Source organism: Nicotiana tabacum, chromosome 6 (genome assembly GCF_000715075.1).
Source record: "Nicotiana tabacum cultivar K326 chromosome 6, ASM71507v2, whole genome shotgun sequence".
NCBI classification, from domain to species: Eukaryota; Viridiplantae; Streptophyta; class Magnoliopsida; order Solanales; family Solanaceae; genus Nicotiana; species Nicotiana tabacum.
The window spans coordinates 13,940,386-13,965,945 of NC_134085.1; the positions used below are offsets into that span (position 1 = coordinate 13,940,386).

Here is a 25,560-nt window from a genome sequence, read left to right on the forward strand (position 1 = left end):
AGGTGGTCCAATCTCCAGTATATTATGTTGGAACTTTTCGTGTTGCGGCAAAATAGTGGCTATTTTTCAATAACTTTGCAAACGTTGGCTATTTTTCAATTACCAGTCTGAAAATTGGCTAGCCCGTGCTATTTTTACGTTTCTTAAAGGCTCAAATTCATGGTAAAAATTGCACGGGCGCCCTATTTGGTCGCCCTCATTTAACCTATGCCCATTTTTTTAAAACGTTTTAACTTGTACCCACTTTTTAAACAACTTCAGCCCCTTTTCTCCTCCTCCTTCTCCTCCTCAAAGTTTTATCTTTTCTTTTTCCAGAAGTAAGGTTCATCCCTATCTGCTTCTTCTTATTTCTCCTTTCAATCACTTTTTCCTTTTCACCGACACTCTAAGTTGTAAAGGTTCTATCTTGGTTTTGCAACTTGAATCTTATGCACAATTTTGATGTGAAAATGGGACAAGAGAAATTAATTATTAATTTTATATTGTTATTTGGTGAATTGGGTCCGGCGGAAATTGGAGATTTCAGTTGTCGATTGGATTGGTAATGTGTTGATGTTTCTTGGTTCATGTTAATGTTGCTTTAAGTTACTTCGTGTGGGTACAACATGCCCCTAGAGCTCTAGAGCTGAAGTTCGTCAGTTACAAACAAAAACTTCAACTTTAGAGCTGAAGTTCGCCAGTTACAAAACAAAAATTTCAGCTCTAGAGCTGAAGTTCGCCAGTTACAAAAACAAAAAACTTCAACTCTCGCCAGTTACAAAACAAAAACTTCGCCAGTTACAAAAACAAAAAACTTCAGCAATTACAAACAAAAACTTCAACAAATAGAGAACAAAACTTCAGCTACTATGTTTAAGTTCAGCAATTACAAACAAAAACTTCAGCACACTTGCTACTTCAGTCCTGTCTACTAGAATGCTAAAGTTTTGCGTGATTACCTTTGATACTTCAGCCCCGTATGCTGAAGTTACGTGAAAAAGTGGGTACGCTTGCAATTTTTTTGGCAAAGCGGGCACAAGTTAAAACGTGACCCAAAAAGTGGGTATAGATGCAAATGCCCCATGTTACCAGTCCATGCTCAGTGTAAGCACTTAATCCACAGAAAAAGGTGGGAAAAACGAGTTTTGAAGCTTAAGAAAGGTTTAGCTACCTTTTCTTTCTTGTTGCAATAGAGCCCAAACAACAACTTACTCAATAAACATCTAAAATGAGTTTACAAACTCACCATTGGGAAAACTTCAAACAAACGCAACAACTTTTAATCAAGAGAACTAGTACTTCTCTTCATTGATATAAAAAAGGGTACCCTGGTACACTAAGTTCCCGCTATGCGCGGGGTCCAAGGAAGGGCTGGACTACAGGGGTCTATCGTACGCAGCCTTACCCAGGAGTTTGTTTCCACAATAGAAAACTAGTACTTCTCTTCATTGATATCAAAATTAAAAATAAAGCTGTTTCATAACCTGGAGGGTATGTCAGGATCAACTGATAATTACATGAACAATATTCATTTTGTACATTTTGTACAAAAGGCAAAATCTGCCCGAGTTTTCGCAAGGCATTGTTGAATAAACTATGATCCATCACACTGTTAGATGCAGACTGCAGCATTTGGTATCTAAATAAGAGAAGATTAGACCATGTAATGTACTAAAGGAAAATAGAAAAGAAGAATAAAGTTTCCTCTATCGGTGCTAGGTGACACAAACTGTATATATTGTGATATATTTGCATCTAGTATATACTTGGCCTCACGTGTGCACTCACTATAGACACTTGCAACAATTTCCCTACAGATACATCTTACTGTTCATGCAGAAAGATTGCTGACTTACCATAATTATCTACACAATGGACATGAAAATGCCAAGCTTGATCAGAGTCTTTACGTACAAAATACCTCTCATATGATTCTATACTTTTACTGGCATCTTGACCCCTACTTCTGTGGTAAAACCAGGTTTATAGCTTTGCTCAACAAGATAGCCTTTTCTTCACTTTGACCTTCTTTCCAGACTTTGAACTTACAGGCAGAAGGAGTCTTCTCGACCCAACGTTTAAGCAATGACAGTGAATACTTTTCATTTTGGCCAGAAATATGCCATACACGCATGTCTGGATCATCAGCTACAACACCCAATTTGGCCTCATCATCACTACTCAAATCAACAACTTCAATCCTTTCCAGCTCCTGACTTTCTACTTTTTTTGGTCCCATATTAGCATACAGTTGCTGATTCACCTTTAGATCATTATTGCTAATAAGAGAAGCATCTACTTCACTTTGAGAAGCTGCTTTAATCTCTGAGATTTCTCGCAGTAAGGATGTTTTTGATCTGTTTGGATCAGTTGCTGTGAACTGATGAGGCTCTTCTAAAACATTAATTTCAGCCTTTTCTTCTGGAGAGTATGCATACTGCTGTGTGTTCTTTTCTGAAAAGTTAGAAAAGCACTATGTTACAAAAACGATTTTTATTTACAAAAAGATATAGAATATTTTCCAAATTGGTTCTGTAATTTTAGTTTGAAAATGCTTCAGTGTTACCCACTGCACGCATCATTTTGTACACAACAGGAAAAATAGCTTTAAAGATTGCTAAACTTGGAGTTCTACTTGTCTAGTTCTATGCAAATAACCAAATGTTCGGCAAAAAGATTGTCAGGGGGATAGAAGCTTCTTCAAATTGTAAAACACAAACTATACACATATGAGCAAATACAACTCTAAATCAATTCAATTGGCTAATCTGAGCTACCTAAAACAATATATTGTAATTGGTTTTAATATTACAAAGAAAATATGGAACTCAAATATCAAGGTAAGAAAAAATTGAGATTATTCACCAGTAGACTATTTCTCTCTCTACTTTCTTGAGCTCTCAGGCACACTCCCCGAGGAGCCTGAGAACAAGGAATCTTGAGAATCCATAAACACCATTAGCATGGTTATTCAATTCCGACCACCCCTCTGAAAACAGCTCCGACAAACAACCTCTCACGCGCGGCACTTTCCGGCGAGCCAAACACCACGCGCCGGCGGGTGAGCTCAATCCCGGCCACTTTTCAAAATTTTCGTTTTGGACAGCACGCTCGCTGGGAAATTCCGAGCACATCCATACAATTATTTCTGAATTCCGACTACTTTTATTTTTTCCGGTGGCGGGGAATCTTTCTCTGTCCAGAATTCTGGTTTCTGTTCTTTTTTTCAAGCTCTCTAGCTCACTGTGATAACTTCCAAACAACCCCTAAAATTCCAGAACCTGAGCAGCTGACTTGTACAATATGGGAGACAACAGGATATACTTCAACGCAGGATTCAAATCTTTTGACATCACCAGATGGAACTCCAACAAAGACACTTGGTTTGAATGGGTGGAGAGAAGCCGCAACATGATGAGAAGATCATCCATGGGTAGAAAGGCAATGGAATGGATATGCTTTGCACTTAAAGAAGCGTCGACAGATCAAAACAATCTAGTGAAGAGATGGAAGTACAAGGAGCAATTGACAGAACATTTCTGTACTAGGAAATTTAACGCCCATGGAAGATATATGAGTATTCTGTTACTGAAGAGAGAAGGGAGGTCAGTGATTATAATCCCAGAGTTAACTTTGAATTCTGGCTGGAAAGACATAGCAGCTAAGATAGAGAGATTCATATATCAGACCACCAAGTTGAATCCCATAGTACCACCCAGAAACACTGTGGACAATTTCCCTTATGCCCAAGCAGTTAAGGAGAGTAAATGGCAATCCAATACTCTTCGAGAGGCAAGGGTCAGCACGAACAATGGCGATATCTCTGTTTTGGAACCTAATGGAGGAGAGGACACAGGCCTACTAAAAAGATGCATTATCGGGTCTTTAGGGGAAGAAATCAATGAGAGACCCACTTTAGCAGATATAAGGCGATGGACTAGTGCTTCATGGAACAAAGCATACGGAGTAAACATATATGAAATGACAGGAAACATGTTTCTTTTTGAATTTCCAAACAGATTCATGGCAGAGCAGATTGTGCAAGGAGAATGGAGATGGAAAAAATTCAAGTTTCATCTGGATTGGTGGAATCATACTGCCGGTTGCATTCCAAACTCACAAATTGAGGAAACATGCTGGATTAGAGCCATGGGGATTCCTTTACATCTATGGTCACAAAAGATCTTCAAAGAAATAGGAGATCTCTGTGGGGGTTGGTTAGCTACAGAAGAAGAAACTGATCTCAAAAACCATCTTAAGTGGGCGAGAATCAAAATTGCTGGTGATGACAGAAAGACTCCCAATGAGGTGGGGATTGAAAGAGACGGTACCAAATTTTTCATCCAAATCTGGGCTGAAAGAAAGACACGGTATGAGCTAAACACTGGTAAAGGAAAGGCAAGTGGACAATTTACACAAGGTTCAACTTCGATGAATCAAAGCAGTAAAGTGTCAAAAGTCAAGCTGAAATCCTATGACCCCGATATGGCTGCACAAGTCATTTTTAATGACCTCTCGTGTAAGATCTCTGATGATACTGGGCTGAAGCCTTATATCGAGGAAATGGGAGGACCTTCTCACTCGGGGGCAAAAGAGTCATCTCAAGGGGATCAAAACCTTAATGTGAATCTTGAAAGTATGCAAAAGGAAACAATTACCAGTTGCAGTCAGCCAGAAGGTGGAGCAAATTCAGCAAGATTGGAACAGAAGGAAGGGGAGCAAAGCATAAACTCAAAAATGGGGAATGATCACGTGGGAAGTACTCTGGAACATCTAAAGCGATTTAGCTCTATTCAAGAGTGGGAAATCGAGGAGGTGAATCCTTTAGCAGTTCAGCAACACAATCCATTATTGGATAAAGACATGGATGAAACAATATGGGTCCACCAAAATATGATCAAATTGGGGAAAATGTTTGGAGTGGATTTCCAAGGACATGAAGAAGAAGCACTGGAATTGTTAATGCAAATTGACAGCTGCAGACAGGTAAGAAGGGTGGAGACAGAGCTGGAGGTGAAGAAACAAAGATTCAAAGGATCACTGGAATTAAAAGGTTTAACTTCTTTCGATGTTAAATTCAAGAGTGATGGGAAAAGGAGTAGGGGAAGAGACTTATCAATCATTTCTATATGATGATCAAAGTAATTTCCTGGAATGTAAGGGGTTTAAACGATAAGAAGAAAAGGAAGATAATAAAAAGTCAAGTGCAGAATTGGAGGGCAAACATTATTTGCATGCAAGAAACAAAAGACGAGGGTGATATCGAGGAAATAGTCAGGCAAATATGGGGTGGTAGATGGGTTAGGTATGCAAGTTTAGAAGCTAGCGGCACGAGAGGGGGGATTTTGTTGTTATGGGATTGCAGAGTATGGAAAGGGGAGGTGTTACAGACTGGTGCATACACTTTGACGTGCAAGTTTGACGCTCTTCTACAGAATTTTCAATGTCACATAACAGGAGTGTATGCTCCAAATTGTAGAATAGAAAGGAAAAAAGTATGGAGTGAAATTGGTGCAGTGAGGGGATTGATGGAAGGTCCTTGGGCGGTTTGTGGCGATTTTAACGTTACAAGGTATCCTTCTGAAAAACGGGAATGTTCAAGGAGGTCCAGAGCGATGGTGGAGTTTTCGGATTTTATAGAAGATATGGAGTTGATAGATCTTCGACTTGAAGGAGGAAACTATACTTGGTTCAAAGGGGACAATCATACAGCGGCTTCAAGAATTGATAGATTTCTCATTTCAGAAGAATGGGATGTAAGGTTCAGAAACATCAAGCAAACTATCCAACAAAGGCTGATTTCGGACCATTCACCTGTGGCTCTAGACTGTGGTGCGTGGGAACAAGCTAAATCATACTTTAAGTTTGAAAATTGGTGGCTGAATGTGGAAGGTTTTGAGGACAGAATTAGAGAGTGGTGGGGATCCTTTGAATTCTCAGGAAGACCTGATTACATTTTAGCTTGCAAGTTAAAAGCTCTCAAGGGCAAGCTAAAAGGATGGAGCAGAAGTTGCGAAGGCAATTTGGGACTGCAGAAATCAAAATTGCTAAGTCAACTAGCAGATTTTGAGACAACGCAACAACTAAGAGCGTTGACGGAGGAGGAATCAGTCAGGAAAGCAGCCACTCTAATGGAGATTGAGGTGCATCTCAAGAATGAAGAATTTGCATGGAGACAAAAATCAAGAGCTTTGTGGCTCAAAAAAGGGGATAGGAATACAAAATTTTTTCATCGGACTGCAAATGCACGCAAGAGAAACAACAACATTGACCAAATAACGATTCGACATGAAGTAATCGAGGATCCAGAAAGAATAGAGAACGAGATCATTGAATTCTACAAGGAGCTATACACAGAACCTGAACAGTGGAGACCAACAGTCAATTTCGAAAATAGTTCAAGCATTTCTGAATCGGAAAGGGAGTCTTTACAGAGTAACTTTGAGGAACAAGAAGTGTTGAGCAGTTTGAAGATGTGTGCAAGTGACAAGGCTCCAGGTCCAGATGGATACACTATGGGTTTTTTCAGAAAGTGTTGGGACATTTTGAAGGAAGATATCATGGCGGCTTTTAACAACTTCCATTCACAGGAGATGTTTGAGAAAAGCTTCAATGCAACATATATAGCTTTGATTCCAAAGAAGACATGTGCGAAAGAATTGAGAGATTTCAGACCGATCAGTCTGATAGGGAGCTTTTACAAACTGCTCTCAAAAGTCTTAACTGAAAGACTTAAGAGGGTGGTTGGGAAAATTGTTGATGCTCAACAAATGGCGTTCATCAAAGGAAGACAAATAATTGATGCAGTGATGATTGCTAATGAAGCTGTGGACTCAAGAATAAAAAAGAAAGAACCTGGAATCTTATGCAAATTGGATATCGAGAAGGCCTATGATCATGTGAATTGGAGCTTCCTACTAAGAATGTTAGAACAAATGGGTTTTGGGCAAAAATGGATTAGATGGATGAAATTTTGCATATCTACTGTGAAATTCTCCATTCTTATAAATGGATGTCCTAAAGGTTATTTTCATTCACACAGAGGTCTCAGACAAGGTGATCCTTTATCTCCCTTTCTATTCATCATAGCCATGGAAGGATTGAACAACATGATCAAAACAGCTAAAGTCAGTGGATGGGTTAAAGGCTTTGAGGTAAACAGGAGTGGGGCTAACAATCTAGAGATCACACATCTCCAATATGCTGATGATACTCTAGTCTTCTGTGATGCTAAAAAAGACCAACTTAGATTCTTAAGGATCATTTTGGTTTTATTTGAGGGAGTATCAGGATTACACATTAACTGGAGAAAGAGCAATATTTTTCCCATTAATGAAGTTAACAACATGGGGCAACTGACTCAGATATTGGGTGGAGAAGTTGGGTCCCTACCAACTGTTTACCTTGGGATGCCTCTTGGTGCAAGATCCAAATCAAAAGAAATCTGGAATTCAGTCATAGAAAAGTGTGAGAAGAAGTTGTCAAGATGGAAATCGCAGTACCTATCATTGGGGGTAGGCTAGTTCTAATCAACTCAGTATTAGACTCTCTACCTACTTACATGATGTCTTTGTTTCCAATTCCAGCAGGCATCTTACAGAGATTGGACAAACTCCGAAGAACATTCCTTTGGCAAGGCAATAAGGAGAAAAAGGTCTTCTATTTAGTCAATTGGAAGACGCTAACAATGGATAAAAAACAAGGTGGAATGGGGATAAGGAATTTGAAGAACCAAAGCAAGGCTCTAAGAATTAAATGGTTATGGAAGTACTGTAAAGAACCCCAATCTTTATGGTCCAAAGTGATCAAAGCAAAGTATGGTGAAGAAAACAATTGGGTGTCAAAAAAAGTCAGAACATCACATGGAGTAAGTGTGTGGAAATCCATCAGAGAACTTTGGCCAATAATGAAGAATCACTCCTCCATAAGAGTGAACAACGGAAGGAACACATCTTTCTGGAATGATAACTGGTTAGGAATTGGAAGCTTAAAGGAAAGATACCCAGATATGTTCGGTTTAGCACAAAACCAGCATAAGACAGTAGCTGAAATGAGGAGTTGTCAAGGATGGGAAATAGCTCTAAGAAGACAGCTGAATGACTGGGAGATAACAAGATTAACTGACCTCTGCAAAGAGCTGGAAGCATTTACAGGATTATAGGAAGGGTTGGATTCAATATGGTGGAAGAGGCACAACAGAGGGGTTTACCGAGTGAAGGATGCATATAAGATTTTGAATCATGACAATCAACAGGTAGACACATGGCCTTGGAAACATATATGGAAAACAAAGATTCCATACAAGGTAGCTTGCTTCACTTGGCTACTAGCAAAGGAGGCGGTTTTAACCCAGGATAATCTCATAAAAAGGGGAATATCTCTGTGTTCAAGATGTTTTCTGTGTGGGGAAAATGCAGAAACTGTCAACCATTTGTTTCTACATTGCAAGATTACAGACCAACTATGGAAAATCTTTATTAGTCTTAGAGGTATTTCATGGTCAATGCCATACAGGATTAAAGATGTCATTTATAGCTGGGAAGAAGCTGGAGCTGAAGCAACTAGCAGAGATAGATGGAGGACTGTTCCGGCATGTATCTGGTGGACAGTCTGGAGGGAAAGGAACACTAGATGTTTTGAAGACAGAAGCAATCCACTGCAGAAGATCAAACTCAATTGTATTCTTCTATTTTGTTTTTGGTGCAATCAGATGTACACAGAAGATACATTGACAATCATAGACATACTAGGATCCTGCTAGGTTTTAAATTAGAATATCTTCAAATTCTCTCTATGTAAATTTGGTTTTCAGGGCAACCTATGTACTGATTTTTATAATATATACAATAGTTACCAATTCAAAAAAAAAATATCAAGGTAAGAATTTCAAAATCGATGGACATTTTGTCTTCTTTGGTGCTGCTGAGATGAGAGCTAGTAAAGGTTAGATAAGAGCTCACAAATTTTCTTATAAGGCTACAGAAAAATTTCATTAAAGAAAAAGATATTCATCAAGTTCTTAACCTCTAGAATATAACCATACCTGAGTAGGTTTCTCTGTCTTCCTGTTTACCATTGACAACCTTGGAAGGCGTTGTCTCATGTAAGCATTGATGCTCCTGCTCGTCATGGATCTTGTGCTCAGCCAAAGGTTCATGCTCTGCTACATCAGGAGTTACTCTGGGAAAATTATGTAGCAATAGCGACTGTTCTGATGGATTCTGTAGATGCTTTTTTTGTTCCATATACTCACAAAATGTAAAGACAAAAGGGGTTAAGGCAACAGTTTCCTTGTTTAGACGATTTGGGCCACATCTCAAGCTCTAAGGAGGGAAAGAATGACGAGAGACAATGAATAGAAACAATGATCCACATAAAGTTGTACCGGCAAGTGATCACAAAAAGCTTTGGTTCCAACTCCAAGACAATCTTCCGACCTTATTTTTTTTTAAATTACTCTATTACAGAAAACATACAGCTGTTATCCCTTTAATTTGTAGTTTGGACAGGGCAGAAAAGGATATTGGTATCTCCATCCTTTCTCATTTGCTTGATCAATGAGTTTCTCCAACAAAGATAGCTTTCGAGCAATCCACTGACATTAAAGGGGAGAGGTAAAAAACCAATAAGAACAAAGGTGGGATCAGATAACTATTGCAAAACACATTGATGAAAATATAGCAATAAACAGTTGGCATTGGCATTTTCATGTTACTTTGGACAAATATAACAGTGCTATGAGCTCTTAAGTAACAAAGTCAAGGAAAGTGGAAACATGCAAAATATAAGCTGGTAGAATTCAAAAGGTGCTTGATACTTGTGGAGATAATAAAGCCTTTCCTATCTGGGGCTTTACAATGATATTTTACCCATACAAGGCATGCTTGAAGGTTGGATGTAGAGCATCAGGCCCGTACAGGAATATGCAAGCTATAGAAAACAGTAACATGAAAACATCAAAAAACGTAGACACGTAGAAAGTCACTCTCTCACCATCTCCCTTTCCCCGCTAAGATATTCATTTATGCATGGATAGATATATAAAAGCATATTCATACAAGTTATTAGGACGGAATTTACTGAAAACGAAACCCAGAGTCTTAAAAATTTAAAAAATTGAGGGGAATGTTAACTCTTACAAAGCAGATTGTGAACCAGTCTAAAGTAGAAGTTACATAGCGTCAGTGTGAGCTTGCAAATTAAAAGAGCAAGAGCTTAAGATATTGTAATCTGTTTTGCATGATCATATCCTGTAATCTCACAGCAGTAGAGGTAAAAAGTACATACAGCTAGAAGCCTAGAACCTGCCGTATTCAAGCAGGGGCAAAATAAACTACCATGATTTTTAAGAATATTTTACTAAGATTGTAACTGTACATGCTTTGTGATATCCTCATGGAGAACTCTAGCCCTTTGTTCGAGCTCCACCTGCAAAGCAGTATCTAGGGTTATGGTAATTTTAAAATCTGGAACATACATGAATATGGATGTTGTGCCAAACTAAGTGATTTATGCTTTGTTTTTTTGTTGATAAAGGTAGCAGTATATTCATCAGCATAAAGCTTGGAGTTGGAGTCAGTTGGTTTTTTGGCTCTTTACAAACTTGTTTTAGTATTATAACCCTACCTCTTTTTTTACACATGGGAGATTTGTTTTTACACGTAAGAGATATGTCTTTTACACAAAAGAGATCTAAAAAGGTCATTTTCTTAAATTCAAAATTGTAAAGGGGCATGATGTACAAATAGCACTAAAAAAAAGGCTTGTGCTGGAAACCATAATTACAAAACAAAAAAAAAACAAAAAAAAAAAAAGGAGACCTAGTTATATCTGTCCAAGATTCTTCTTAAAAGGACTCTAAAAACTGTAATGAAGTCTAAGTTTCATCTACACAAATTTTTACACCAAAAATGAGAGGACAAAATACAGTTAAGCTTAATTTTCTCTAAAGAACTCCTCCTATCTTCTAAACACCTATCATTTCTTTGTAATGAGATAAATATAGAAGGATTCCCCACATATTGAAAATATAACAACAAAGAAAGGTTCATACACTGGTAAAGGAGGAGATTTGCCTCACTTTCACATGGGCTAGAGTTACCATCCTATCTACCCACTAATCAATCCCATCGTTCAGCTGACTTTAAACAGTTGTGAATAATATGTTCCACCTTCAGTTCTACTCTATCTTTAATACTTTCAATTAATGCACTTCTGAACCAAGTCTTGTCATGTTCATTTACAAAAACTTATCCATATAACATATGAAGATGACAACTAATTATATTCCCTTGTTTATTTCCCTAGCTGCTTCCCATAACTGGCCATTAAACCAGTTGGACATAAAAGATGCACTCTGCCATGGTGATCTCCTAGAGGAAATGTATATGGAGCAACCACCTGGTCTGTTGCTCAAGGGGAGTACGAGAAAGTTTTCCATTTGAAAGAATCTTTGTATGGTTTGAAGCAGAGTCCCGGTTTGGCAAGTTTAGCGACGTAGTACAAGAATTTGGATGGAAGATGAGCAAATGCGACAACTCAGTCTTCAATAGATGGTTAACAGTTGGTTGTTGCGATATTACGTGATTAGCATAAATCATGATAATTTGATTAGGAGATGTTATGTGATTGGCATAGAATCATGAATGATTAGGGATCTTACGGATTTGATTAGGATTTTATCTGTAATTATACACTTACCAAATATGTACACTTTGTAATAGCTATATATTCCCAATCAAGCTTTGAAGGAATAATCAAGCTTTCTGCCTAAGTCTCAGTCAGTACAGTAACGGTTGGTACTATCCTTCTGGTTGTTTATGTTGACAATATTGTCAACAAAGAAGATGGTTTTACAGGAATTTCTTCTCCCAAGTTGTTCTTATATGCCAAGTTTCACACAAAAGATTTGGGCCAGCTGAAATACTTTTTAGGAGTAGAAGTAACAATAAGCAAGAAAGGGATCTTGTCTCAACAGATAGTATGTACTTGATTAGTATGTATTTGATCTGCTTGCAGAAGCTGAAAAGACGGGAGCCAAACCATATAGCACACCGATGGTTCCTAATGTAAAATGATGGTGATCCTTTTAATGATACGGAAGGATGAGAAGGTTAGTTGGGAAATTGAACTACCTCACAATGACCCGTCTAGATGTCGCCTATGCAGTTAGTATTATCACAGTCAATTTATGTCCGCACTTACAGTCAAACATTGGGCAGCATTAGGACAGATCCTGTGTTACTTGAAAGGAGCTCTTGGCCTTGGCAAGTAGTAAAGCGATCACATGCATACTCAGTGGATGTTGATTGAGCTGGATCCAGAACTGATAGAACATCAGGGTAGGGCTACTGCTTCTTTGTTGGTCAAAATCTGATATCATGGACGAGCAAGAACCAAAGTGTTGTATCTCGATCTAGTGTAGAACCAATGTACAGGGCTATGGCTCAGTCCAGATGTGAAATGCTTTGGATACAGAAACCTTTAGATAAAGTTGGTTTAAAACCTTTGTCAACAGTGTGATAATTAGGCTGCTCTACACATTACTTCAAATCAAGTTACCATGAGAAGATGAAAGATCGAGGACGATTATCACGTTATCTGTGAGAAGATTTAAGAGAGAGGAATTGGGTGATATATTCACGAACGGTCTAAATGGAACTTGGATAGAATATTATTGTAACAAGCTGGACATGATTAGCAGTTATGCTCCAGCTTGAGGGGGATTGTTACAGAATCTACAAACCTCAAAAATAATTTAATTACGATTCTATCCAATGTAAAATTTATATTTTAAGGGTAAAAAAGGCGAACGACATTTCTCTAGGGGACTTCACGTTTTTAAAATAATATAGATATAGATACAAAGACCCCTATTTATAACAATACGTGTTGATTGGCTTAATTATTAGGAAAGATTTGATTTTATTCTGATTGAAACAGCCGGTAAATTGACTTTAATTTATTTTCCTTCCTAAAATAGTTATAGGACTTAGTGTATAAATACATTTGCTTAGGGATGTAAGAAATACACAGAAATACAAGAAGCATTTTCTTCTTTTCAAAAATCTACATGGTATCAGAGTCATTGCTGCCTTTTTTAGGTGAGTTATCTCCTTCACAGCACTAGGATTCTGTTTTTATTAAAGAGGTCGAGTTTTCTCTCTCTTGGTGGCTATACGCAATACAAACTCCTTCCGGTTCCGTGAAGACAAATTTGCTTTCCGGCGAGGCAGATTATTTTTGAGCAATTTTCTTCAGATTTCCATCAGATTGGGCAGAAAATATGGAGACATTCAAGGAGACGGTTTCTAGAGAAATCTTGTCTTAGGATGAAATTCAGCTTCTCCATCGCCTCCTAGCCAAACTTGACTCCGCTAATGTTACCACATCCAATTATGTGCAATTAGGTATTGCCTTTGTTGCTCACCTTAATTCTTGGATTGTTGATTCTAGTGCAAATAGATACATGACAGGCTCTTCTAAAGGCATTCAAAATTATTCTCCGTGTCTCAAAGGAGATAATGTTAAAATAGCCAATGGTTCTTTAACACCTATATCTGGAAAAGGTTCTGTCGTTTGTACTCCTAATATTAAACTATCATCTTGTGCTCCATGTCCTTGAGTTCCCTGTCAATCTTTATTTTGTTAGTGCCATCACCAAAGCTATAAACTGTAAAATCGAGTTCTTTCTTAATCATTGTATTTTTCAGGATCTTCAAACACAAGAAAAAGATTGGCAGTGGCATATTGCATGATAACTTGTATATATTAGATGGAATTCAAAACTAGGGTTAAGACTTTTTTGGGGAAAGTAAGGATGTCAACCAAGAAATAATACAACGGTATAGACAGTTAGGACACCCATCATTCTTTGTTTTGAAGAAGTTATATTCCGATTTGTTTTCAAGGACTCCATTTGAATCTTTGTTCTGTGATGCGTGTGAATATGCCAAACATACTAGAAACTCTTATCCTGTGAGTGATAATAGAAGCACAACTCCGTTTATGACTATTCATTTTAATGTATGGGGTCCTACCCAAACTGTTTATTTGTCTAGTAGTCGATGGTTTGTTACTTTCATTGATTGTTGCACTAAGATGACTTGGGTATATCTGTTAAAAGCCAAAAGTGAAGTTTTCTCTTGTTTTCAGTCATTTTATAAGATGATTTATACTCAGTTTGATTGCAAAATAAAAATCTTAAGAACTGACAATTAGCAGTGAATACATGAATAAAAGATTTTGTGCTTATTGAGAGTCCAATAGGATAGTCCATCAGAATAGTTGTTCTTACACTAGTGCACAAAATAGGGTCGCTGAAAGTAAAAATAGACATTTGCTAGAAGTAGCAAGATCTCTTATGTTCACCATACATCTACCAAAACCTTATTGAGGGATACTATTCTAGTGGTTGCTTATCTTATCAATAGAATGCCACTTAAAACCCTCAATTTTCAAAGTCCTCTAGAAGCTTCAAAGGGTAAGAATGAATATATTATTCCTCCAAAGGTGTTTGGGTGTGTTTGTTTTGTCCACACTAGAAATTTTGGGAAACTTGATCCTAGATCTATAAAATGTGTTTTCTTTGGGAATTCTCCGACACAGAAAGGTTACAAATGTTATCATTCTCCCTCTAGGAGATCTTTTGTTAGCATGGATGTTACTTTTCGAAAATCTGAGCCCTATTTCAGTATTACCTCATCACCTCTTCAGGGGGAGAGCAGTAAGGAGGAAGAAGTGATTCTACCTAGTTTTATTATTGGAACTCTTGATAACATTGTCACAGGGGAAAGTGAAATTGGAGAAAGAATTCAGGGGGAGACTATTGGGCGTTTGGATAGGCCTGATTTGAAAACTTACTCAAGGAGAAATAGAGCAGAAAAAGCTATCATGCAATCTACCGAAGCTTAACTTTCTTCTACTTCTGAGTTATCTATATTTCTTAATGAGTTAGATGAACCTATCGCTCACAGAAAAGGAGTCAGATCTTGCAACATCAAACACACTTTATTTTATTTTGTCTCCTATAATTCTTTGTCTCCTTCCTATAGAGCCTTTGCCTTGTCTATTTTCTGTGTCTATTCCCTAGAATTGGAGGGAAGCTTTTGCAGATCCTAAATGGAAGCAAGATATGATTGAAGAAATGAAGGCCTTGTCAAAAAATGAAACTTGAGAACTTGTCACTTCACCATCAGACAAGAAGTTGGTTAGCTGCAAATGGGTCTTCACTGTGAAACACACAGCCGATGGCTCGATTGAAAGATTCAAAGCAAGATTGGTGGCTAAGGGATTCATTCAGACTTGTGGAGCGAATTATCAAGAGACATTTGCCCTTGTTGTTAAGATGAACACTATTAGAATTCTTGTCTTGTGCAGTTAATCTTGATTGGGACTTGCAACAGTTTGATGTGAAGAATGCATTTCTTCATGGAGAATTAGAATAAGAAGTGTATATGAAGATTCCTCCTGAATTTGATACTGCACAAAGTCAAGGAAAGGTATGCAGATTGAAGAAAGCCTTGTACGGACTGAAGCAATCTCCTAGAGCTTGGTTTGACTTATTCTGCAATGCAATGATCTCCTTTGGTTACCAACAAAGCAATGTTGATCACACCCTCTTCATAAGACATTATACAGGTAAACTCACTCTTCTCATAGTTTATGTTGATGACATAGTAATGATAAGAGATGACAAAGAGGAGATGGCCCGATTGAATAAGTTGTTGGCACATGAATTTGAGATCAAGGATCTAAGAAAATTGCAGTACTTCTTGGGAATTGAGGTTGCTAGATCAAAAAGAGGAATATTTATTTCTTAGAGGATGTATATTCTGGATCTCTTGAAAGAAACTGGTATGACAGGTTGCAGACCCGCAGAATCACCCATTGAAAGCAATCACAGGTTATAAAGCGGAGTTGAAGAGTCGGTCGATAAGGAAAGATATCAGAGGTTGGTTGGAAGACTCATTCATCTCTCCCACACTAGACAAGATATAGCATATTCAGTTAGCCTGGTGAATCAGTTCATGCATGATCCCGAGATTTTCATATGCAAGTTGTCTTTCACATTTTGCGGTATATGAAGTCTGCTCCAGGGAAAGGTCTACTTTTCTCCAAACATGATCACCTCCAAATAGAAGCTTTTACAGACGCGGATTGAGCTGGATCTCTGGATGACAGAAGATCTACATCTGGTTATTGTACGCTCGTAGAAGGAAACTTGGTTACTTGGAGAAGCAAGAAGCAAAGTGTAGTTGCTAGATCAAGTGCGGAGGCAGAATATAGAGTTATGACCCAGGGTGTTTGCGAACTGCTTTTGGCTACAAAAGCTACTAGAGGAATTGAGACTGTGTGAAAAAGGAAAATTTTCCTTGTACTGTGACAATAAGGTTGCCATCAGTGTAGCTCATAATCCAGCCCAGCATGACCGAACAAAGCATGTGGAAAATGATCGACACTTCATCAAGGAAAAAATTACAACAGGTGTTTTGAGTTTGTTTCATGTGCCATCGGAAAAACAGTTAGTTGATGTGTTTACCAAGGGTCTCAACAAATGGATTTTTCATACATTGTTTGCAAGTTGGACATGTGCAACATTTTTCCACCAACTTGAGGGGGGAGTGTTGATTGCTTAATTATTAGGAAAGATTTGATTCTGATTGAGATTTGATTTTATTCTGATTGATTATAAATTGACAGTAATTTAGTTTCCTTCCTAAAATAGTCATAGGACCTAGTGTATAAACACCTTTGGTTAGGGACGTAAGAAACACACGAAAATGCAAGAAGTCTTTTCTTCTTCTCAAAAATCTACAATACGCAATACATATTATAATCATATTCCATGTGCGACTCTATTTATTTACACAACTACTAACTATGTAAGAAAAAGGAAGCCAAAAATGAAGTGGACAGCTTGCTAGGCAGTATGGGGCAGAGAACCAAAAATGAAGACAATAGCAAGTAGATTTAATATTTGCTATGACTCTGGAAACCACGACTGAAAAATACCTCACCGCCCTCCCCACAAGGAGAGATTCATTTTACATCATTCATAATACGACAAGGATTTAGAATCTAAAATTTTCACTCGATTCTAACTAGTATGAACAAAATTCTTGACACAAATTCCTCCATTACCTTGTTATTTTACAGTCACCACCCTCCCCACAAGGAGAGATTCATTTTACATCATTCATAATACGACAAGGATTTAGAATCTAAAATTTTCACTCGATTCTAACTAGTATGAACAAAATTCTTGACACAAATTCCTCCATTACCTTGTTATTTTACAGTCACCACCCTCCCCACAAGGAGAGATTCATTTTACATCATTCATAATACGACAAGGATTTAGAATCTAAAATTTTCACTCGATTCTAACTAGTATGAACAAAATTCTTGACACAAATTCCTCCATTACCTTGTTATTTTACAGTCAGACATGTTTTTCTTTGAAAAGGAAGCCAAAAATGAAGCGGACAGCTTGCTAGGCAGTATGGGCTATCGAACCAAAAATGGAGACAATAGCAAGTAGATTTAATATTTGCTGTGACTTTGGAGACCACGACTGAAAACTACCTCAACCCTCTCCGCAAGTAGATATTCATTTTACAGCATTCATAATACGACAAGGATTTAGAATCGAATGAAGATTGTAAATCACTTAGCTATTCCTGGATTCTCCATTGTGATTTGAGATACCAATTTATAGCGCTAAGAGCAATAGAGATGAGGCTGGGAACCGCACTTTCTCTAAGGTGTGACTGGAAAGAGCACTTCTTTTTTTAGATGATTCAACTTTCTTTTGGGTGAAAATTTCTAAATAAGACATTCATACATTAAAAGGTTTCTGGATTAAGATTATTAGTAATAGATATATCAAATAAAAGGCAATAAAGCACCTACCACAGTAAGCTTTTTAAGTACGCCAGCTTTCACCCTCTCTCTTAAATCTTCACATTCTTCCTGCCAAGGAAATGCCAAAAGTAAAAATACATTTAAGGGACAGCCAAGAAGGCTCCTTAAGCACACAGGAACACACGTAACATCTTAAAATTTTACAAAGAGTAGATGCTCTGTTCTATGTTAAAAGAGGTTTATGGACAATAGGGATAGGTATTCATTAGTAGTAGTGCAACTACAATTCTTCACAACTACATTACTGTTCTCCATAATTATAGTACTCCGGCTGCCACCAAAATTTGAAGTACTGGAAATCCAATCAGTTTTGCCGTTCACAATTTGAAAATTTTAGAAGATTGACAAGAGTTTATCCAAGATTGATGGACAACATTTAATATCTGTTGAGTCCCACATCTATAGGATTTGGGTTTCTTGGTCTCCTTATATGTCTTCGGCAATCCTCACCTCACAAACTAGCTTTTGGGGTTGATAGGCCCAAGGTCCATTTATCGTGGTATCAGAGCCAAACTTATCCCAATTTATTGTTAGATGTTGAGCCCCCATTTATGTTGTCCACGCTCCAGTTTGTAGGCCCAGGCGTGGGGGGTGTTGAGTCCCACATATGGGATTTGTGTTTCTTGGTTTCCTTATGTGGTCTTGGGCAATCCTCACCTCATGAGTTAGCTTTTGGGGTTGAGTTAGGACCAAGGTCCATTTATCATAATTTTTTAGATGAGATGGTTACACACTTCAACATGGTATCAGAGCAGGTAGAGGCTCTGGGTTCGAGTCTCACCGGTCAAAAAGAATCAAGCTCGCACATGATGTGGCGTGTTGAAGACATAATAAGCAAATAAAAGTGTACTCTCTTTAACAGCTTAAGCTTTTAGAATGGTCACACACTTCAATAATATTTTTCGTTGATGGGAATGATTGTGCAAGTGTCGTGTACATTTTGCTCGTTAAAGTAACAGCGGAATGCAGTGAGGCTTCTAAGCAGGCAATGGAGAATATTCAGAACCATTGGATATACTAGTAGCTGCAGAATCCTGTAAAAGTTCTAGAAGGCAATTAAAGCGATAGAACTTGAGATCAAGGAGGATACCGATGTAAAATCATCATCTGAAAGCATGCTCAAGCAAATATCTCTGAACGTATTTGAAACTTGAAGAACAGTCTCATTTTTTCCCTTACCAATTGAGCCTTGCTTGATGCCTGATAATGCAAAGCAATATTGGTATGGAAAACTTCAGGTCTTAAGAAAGATGTAAAGAAAGAAGAGATTTGAGAATGAACTGTGTGATTATTCCCGCAAGCATGTTGAGGTTTATATAGTGTTTACAAGTAATCCTAAAAGGAAACAAAAGTATGCAAGTAATCCTAAAAAGAAATGAAAAGTAATTCCTATTCCTTTTTTTTTTTTAAGAGTCTAGTAATTCCTATTCCTATTTACATATATGGATTCTAAACCTTTGCTATATATACAAGGAATAGGATCTTGTAATATTAATAATATTCTAATTCTTAACAAAAGATAATGGTCTAAGTATAAGTCGGACCAGAATAACATCTCTATTATTTTTTTCTTATCAACGCTTTCCCCAAATTATTTAAGTTGCTTCAATCTTTGGTTTGTGTCAGTTTAGTTTCAAGCTTTACCTTCTCAAAGACAACTACTTTTCACAAGGGTTAGGTCTAGTGGCCAATAAGCTGGAGTGGGCCATGGTAGACCAGGATCCAGATCTAATTTCAAATAGAGAGAGAAATTACCCTCTATCTAAATCTTGGGGGCGGATTTAACCGTAGCTGTATTGTGCAATGGCTTCTCAGCACTTCCAGAACAAACAGAGATGCTAAAGAAAAGAAGAACAAAAGTTCTTGAACAGATTTTGCAAGGACAGTGTAAACAGAGAGAAATATAGAGAGGGAACCTGCAAATTCTTTATTCAGATCTACAATTCAATTAAGAATCGTATTTATACACAAGATGATTCCCTGGCTAAGGCCCAAAGTAAATAATATCTATCACTAGGGGTTGGCTGTTGCAACCTTGGGTGATGGTGAGGCCAATCTCCATTCAAGTGAGTTTAGGCGAATCCCACATCTTTGAGATGATGGTGGGGCAAATGTAAGTGAGGAGTGAGGCACTGAGTCCTAAGGGGGCGTATGTGACATTCTAGGCAAATCCCACATTGACAAAACACGTGAGAAATGTTGGGTATATAAGGAAGCAAGCCTTAGAACCTAATGACACGTTTTAAAGCTGTGCGAGCCAAAGCCCAAAACGGACAATATCACTAGTGGATTGGGCTCAACCTTGAGGCCATTAAGCTTCAAAGTTAGCAGTGCAGTCATAAAGAGTTAAGATGCTTGAACAAGTTATCCATGTCAAGAAAACACAAATTATACTAAGCAAACAATCTTAAGGAAATATGGGAACAACCTAGTCAAAAATTGATATCATATTAGCAAAAAATTGGGAAAGAAAGTATCCTCATCATGCATTTTTCAGACTTCTGCATAGCATTCTACCAAAGGGGTGTCAGCAACTAATTAAAACTAACCAAACTATGAAGTCGTTTGTTAAAATAACCTGTGATTTGCACAAGCTGATGAGAGTTTCTCTGACTGTAATCGCATGGATCTGACTTCACCCGAACAAAACTTCCTATAATCTTGTTTTCATTTGATTGCAGCAGCTTGATCATCTCCAGCACTAGGCTCTTCTTCAAATAGACAAGTTTAATATTTTCAGGGACCAAGGCTGCAAATTGACTCGGAGCTGGAGTAAGATACTTCTTTGTCAGTTTCTTGTTTGGATCTGACTTTTTGCCAATTTCGGAAGCCACGAATATTTCCCTGTCATTTTCTTCAAGATCATCATCAAGCTCCTCTTCTTCCGAATTCTGCTCATTTTCGGCAAAGTGTGCTTCAAGGAGTTTATATATTCTGCCTATGTTAACCTTTTTCTTACCTAAGACTGTTTGTAATCTAGCATCACAAATTATCCTCCTCTTTTTTACTGGATCACAAAGATCATTTTTTTTTACATAGTTATTTATTAGTAAGGACACATCATGTTGGGATAATGTTTCACTAGTATCTTGACCAATAAACTGAAGAAAGTCAACTAGAGCTTTTGACCCCCATCCAATAAATTCCTTTTTCTTCGATTTAACTTTTCGTTGCAATTTTTGTTGCTGAAGCTTATATCTCTTCTTTTTACATCCTCGCTTGTGAGGTTTCCCATCATTCGAACCTTCATAGTCAGAAACCAGCTGCTCATCCTCTTCTTCACTACCTTCATCTAAATTAGAGGTTGGTTGGTACTCATTGTCCCTGTTCACTCGATCTTTAGCAGCAAAAAGACTGCTTTTGTCAAATCTTTCTTTTTCCTTGACTGTTTCATAATACTCTCTAAACAGGCCTTCATATGTCTCCCGGTCTCTAAGGTTGACACTTTCCTGGAATGTAATAACCATTCACACAGGAATGACAATCAAATACTTACCAAGAAGAAGGTTAAAAAAAATGAGCAAAAGAGAGAAACAAGATAATAGCAATAATAAAACAAGACTCCTGTAAATGCATGTTACCATTTAGATGATTGCAATGAGTAGAGAGAAGTAAAATCCATGCAAAATCTACTTGTCAACTTGTTTTCTTGATAGAGACAGTAATCTGTGTAATTCTGCATATGCACCCAGGTGCCTATTTTTATTTTTATTTTTGATAACCATGGTGTCCGGGCCAGCTTGCGCGCACCTCGACTAATTCCACGGGATACCTGCCACCTCCCACCAGCAACAGGTACCAGGTAACTCTATCCACCTCCCACCAGCACCTAGGTGCCTATTTAGAAACAATAAGTTCATTCTTCTGGTAAAATTCAGGATAACTGATTAACATGTCAACAGAAAATGGGCATTATCGTAAATAACACTTTCTTAGCTTATCTCCATAGTGTGTAAACTTTCCTTTGAAGGATATCATATTTAAGCATACATCGCGGAGTTGTTAAATACAGGGCGAATCACAATAGTTAGTTATAACTATAGTCACCTCGCTTCTACTTTGGTAGCTTCCTTCAGTAGCCTCCAAAGGCAACCTGGGAACAATGGAAGAGTTCTGCTACCAACTAATAATTGCTCTACCTAATAATTTAACTGAAAAATTTGCTCCATCTAGTAGGTGCAAAACTAGCTAATCACTATAGCCATACTCCTTTTGTTAGCTCTTTCTAGAGCAATACCATTACCAAGCTTAATTTAGCTGTTAAATAGACGGTGTAACACAAGTCATCAATTACTACAAGTATCACCTCACATGCTGCTCGATAGACTACACTTGCTCAAGTGACAGGAAGCCTAACATGAGAAAATTTTAGGAACCAACTACATGACTATTCAACCCAACACCCCTCAAATTTAGCTAATGATAGTCCCATGCATACATCCTTCTTCTCTTGTTAACGCTGGAAACTTTCAACTTCAATATTTTGCTTTTATTTCCTTCTCTTATGAATAAAAGACAAACGTATTTGCTTTTCTAAAATGTCATACTGTGAAGCTTTAGAGCTCTAGACATTGACTTATCGAATTTTGTCAATTTTCCCATGAGTTGCACAGATAACATTCCAAAACAATAGTCAGCAATTAATAAGTAGCGACACATGTAGTTTGAGAAATAAAGGCATAATTGTCATCCATACCCCTTCAGAATCAACATCCATGTTTTCTTCCACAAGTAAAGCAAGCTTTAAACAGTCATTGCAGAATCCATACTTCCCTTTAATACGGGCAAATTCTGTATAAAGGATGCAGCGATTGCATACAGCATTTACACAGCAATAACAATGATAACTTGAACTTCTGTGGCAAAATAAGCAACTGTGCCATCCTGGAATATAGTAAGAACGTCATTACTTTGAGCCAGCTATTATCAACATAAAACAACATTGACACTAAGGAATAAGATAAATAACGGAAGAGTAAATAAGAACTCAAACCCAACAAATTCCAATGTAATCTGATGTGTTTCAGATAGACATGATACTCTTATGTACTTTTGAGTTTCAGCCAATCTTAGTTGTATGGATAAATAGAAGACAGATCTTGGCCCTCGGGCCAAAAAGTTGAATTACACTCTGATTATCTTCACTGCAGCAAAAACTAGTAATAACCCTCCCTCCCTCTCTCTCAGTGTACCTGCGGGTAACTGTTTTCTATCTGTTTATACAGATATGGCAAGACCATCAAAACGAATAAAATTAGTAAATTACTTAGCCTGATGATAAATAAAAAGTAGGTTAAGATCAGAAAATAAATTTAAAAAAATAGATGATTTCACTATGCCTGTGCACATTGGTGAAGAAATACAAGCTTTGGGAAGCTTCCCAGCAAAAATATTACAATCCTCCTATGTTCAGACAATTTGCAGAAAAAACTTAGAAAAGATTAGCATGTAACGGTGTTGCTAAAGGTGAAAAATAGAAATGCACCAATTTCCATGCAGTTCTCACTGGCTATTAGTTGATTAATCCTATGCTTCCTCTGCCACCCAGGATCGTGTTCCACACTATGTCTTGTTCACAATCTCCTCATTTTTCTCTTCCTCCTTGTGTCTTTGATATACTTGTTTTGTTCATAACCAAATTCCTAGACGTGATAAGCTAGTTCTCGAGCCAACAAATGTGTCTTGGCTTTTCTAGGATTCAAAAGCATTATCATTGCTATTCTCCTGAAGATACCAACTTAATTGGCACCTGATGTCAACAGATGTTACATTCTTTGAGATTCAGCCTTAATCAACTCTTTTTTCTTCTAAGAATCAGGTATATCTACTAGCTTCCTCTCCTTCTACAACACGCCACTACTGACATATTATCTCCATCGCCAACATCCTCCACCGAGTGAACATGATTCACGGCCTGTACTGAATTCTTCTCCAGCCGTGGATCCATCTCCTCCTGCTAACCCTCCTATTGTTAAAAGGTATACGCTCTACTCGTAATTCAGGTCCTAAACACATGTTTGAGTTACAATTGATAGTCACCAGTATACCATGTCATTATTTCATCCATGTCTAGTGTTTCTATATCTTAATCTGCATGCAAAGCTCTCTGATCGAAGCAGAATTAGCTTTTGGGGATACAAGTGGTGTGGAGAGAATGTGTAGAGCATTGCCTTCCCCAACTTATACAGAATTTCGAACCAGAAATACTTGACAGTGCAACAAATTCAGAGGATACATAAGGGGGAAATGATTTGGGATCTTAGATTCAGAAGGAATCTACAGGATTAGGAGATGGGCGAGTTCCTAAGCCTTGTAGAATTCCTTTACAAACAGAATATATCACATGGCATGCAAGATAGGTGGAGATGGGACATAGGGAGAGATGGACAATTCTCAATCAAATCATATTACTGTAAGCTTTTGGTGAGAGATGAAGCGGATTTTCCGCATCTTTTGATTTGGATACCTAGGGTTCCTAGAAAAGTGTGCTTCTTTGTGTAGTTGGCAGCTAGGGGAGCAATACTGATAGCCAAGAATCTAAGGAACAATAGGATCATGCATCTCAGCTGGTGCTATATGAGTAGGTGCTCGGGAGAAAATGTTGACCATCTCTTATTACATTGTTCAACTCAGAACAATAGGTTCTGAGTTGGTTTGATATACATTGGGTTATGCCGAGTTCAGTAAAGGAGGCATATCATTGCTAGAATTTCAAAAGGAGAAAGAGAAGTCGTAAGGCATGGGATGTAGCCCCACTAGCTCTTATGTGGTTGTGTGGAGGGAGAGGAACATGAGAGTGTTTGAAAGGGTCAAGAGTTATTTTGTACATGTGAGGAGTAGTCTCTTGCCTCTAGTTTCTTTTTGTTGCAATCATGAAGTCCTTGTTTGTATGGATGAGTGGATGACTTTTATAGAGAACCATATTTTAGTGTAGGTTTCTCTAGTTTCTGGTATACTTCTTGTATACAGGGATTTTTCTAACATTAATAAAATTATTTACCTTGTCAAAGAAAAAAAAGCTCTCTATCATCCAATTTTGAAGCAGACTATGATTTAGGGGATATCTAATTTACACCCAGTGGTACCTGGAAACTTATTTCTTTGCCCCCAAGTAAATCTACCGTCAGTTATAGGTGGGTGTATATAGTGGAAGTCTATCCAAATGGTTAGATTGATCGTTTGGGGCTCGTTTGGTGGCAATAGGGTATACCCAGATATTTAGCTTTAACTATTTTGAATATTTTTCTCTTGTTACAAAAATTACATTAGTTAGGCTTTTCTTATCCACGACAGCTGTTCGTCATTGGCCCCTTCATCAGTTAGACATCAAAATGCTTTTCATTCATGTTGATCTCGATGATGAAGCGTATATGGATTATGGAGCAAACATCGAGCTTTTTAAGGGAATATAGTGGACTTGTATGCCGATTGAGCCGATCTTTATATGGTTTAAATCAACCCCCTCGAGCATGGTTTAGTTAAGTTTAGCACAAATATAAGGAGCTTGGCATGATTCGAAGTTAAACTAATCATTCTGTATTGTATACCTGATACCTCTAATTTGCGTATCTACTTGGTAGTGTATGTTGATGATATAGTTTTCACTGGCTCAAGAAGGTATTGACAGCTTGAAGGAACATCTCTTTCAACATTTCC

The 25,560-nt window shown here is 37.7% G+C and overlaps 1 protein-coding gene across 6 annotated transcripts in view; it reads right to left on the minus strand.

Annotated features, from left to right (window-relative positions):
- Positions 1-1,633: 1,633 nt before the first annotated feature.
- LOC107798425 (uncharacterized protein At5g08430) overlaps positions 1,634-25,560 on the minus strand; it is a 37,586-nt gene continuing 13,659 nt past the window's right edge. For 5 of the 6 annotated variants that reach the window (XM_075254558.1, XM_075254560.1, XM_075254561.1 and 2 more), the window contains 8 exons: positions 22,601-22,788; positions 20,483-21,353; positions 18,995-19,104; positions 17,893-17,952; positions 10,357-10,407; positions 9,502-9,574; positions 9,023-9,235; positions 1,634-2,433 (listed from right to left, as the gene is read on the minus strand). In XM_075254558.1, the coding sequence (XP_075110659.1) occupies positions 1,940-2,433; positions 9,023-9,235; positions 9,502-9,574; positions 10,357-10,407; positions 17,893-17,952; positions 18,995-19,104; positions 20,483-21,353; positions 22,601-22,788 (2,060 nt within the window). In that variant the 3' untranslated portion in view covers positions 1,634-1,939. The remainder of the gene's footprint in view (positions 2,434-9,022; positions 9,236-9,501; positions 9,575-10,356; positions 10,408-17,892; positions 17,953-18,994; positions 19,105-20,482; positions 21,354-22,600; positions 22,789-25,560) is intronic. The other variant, XM_075254559.1, reaches the window with a different exon arrangement.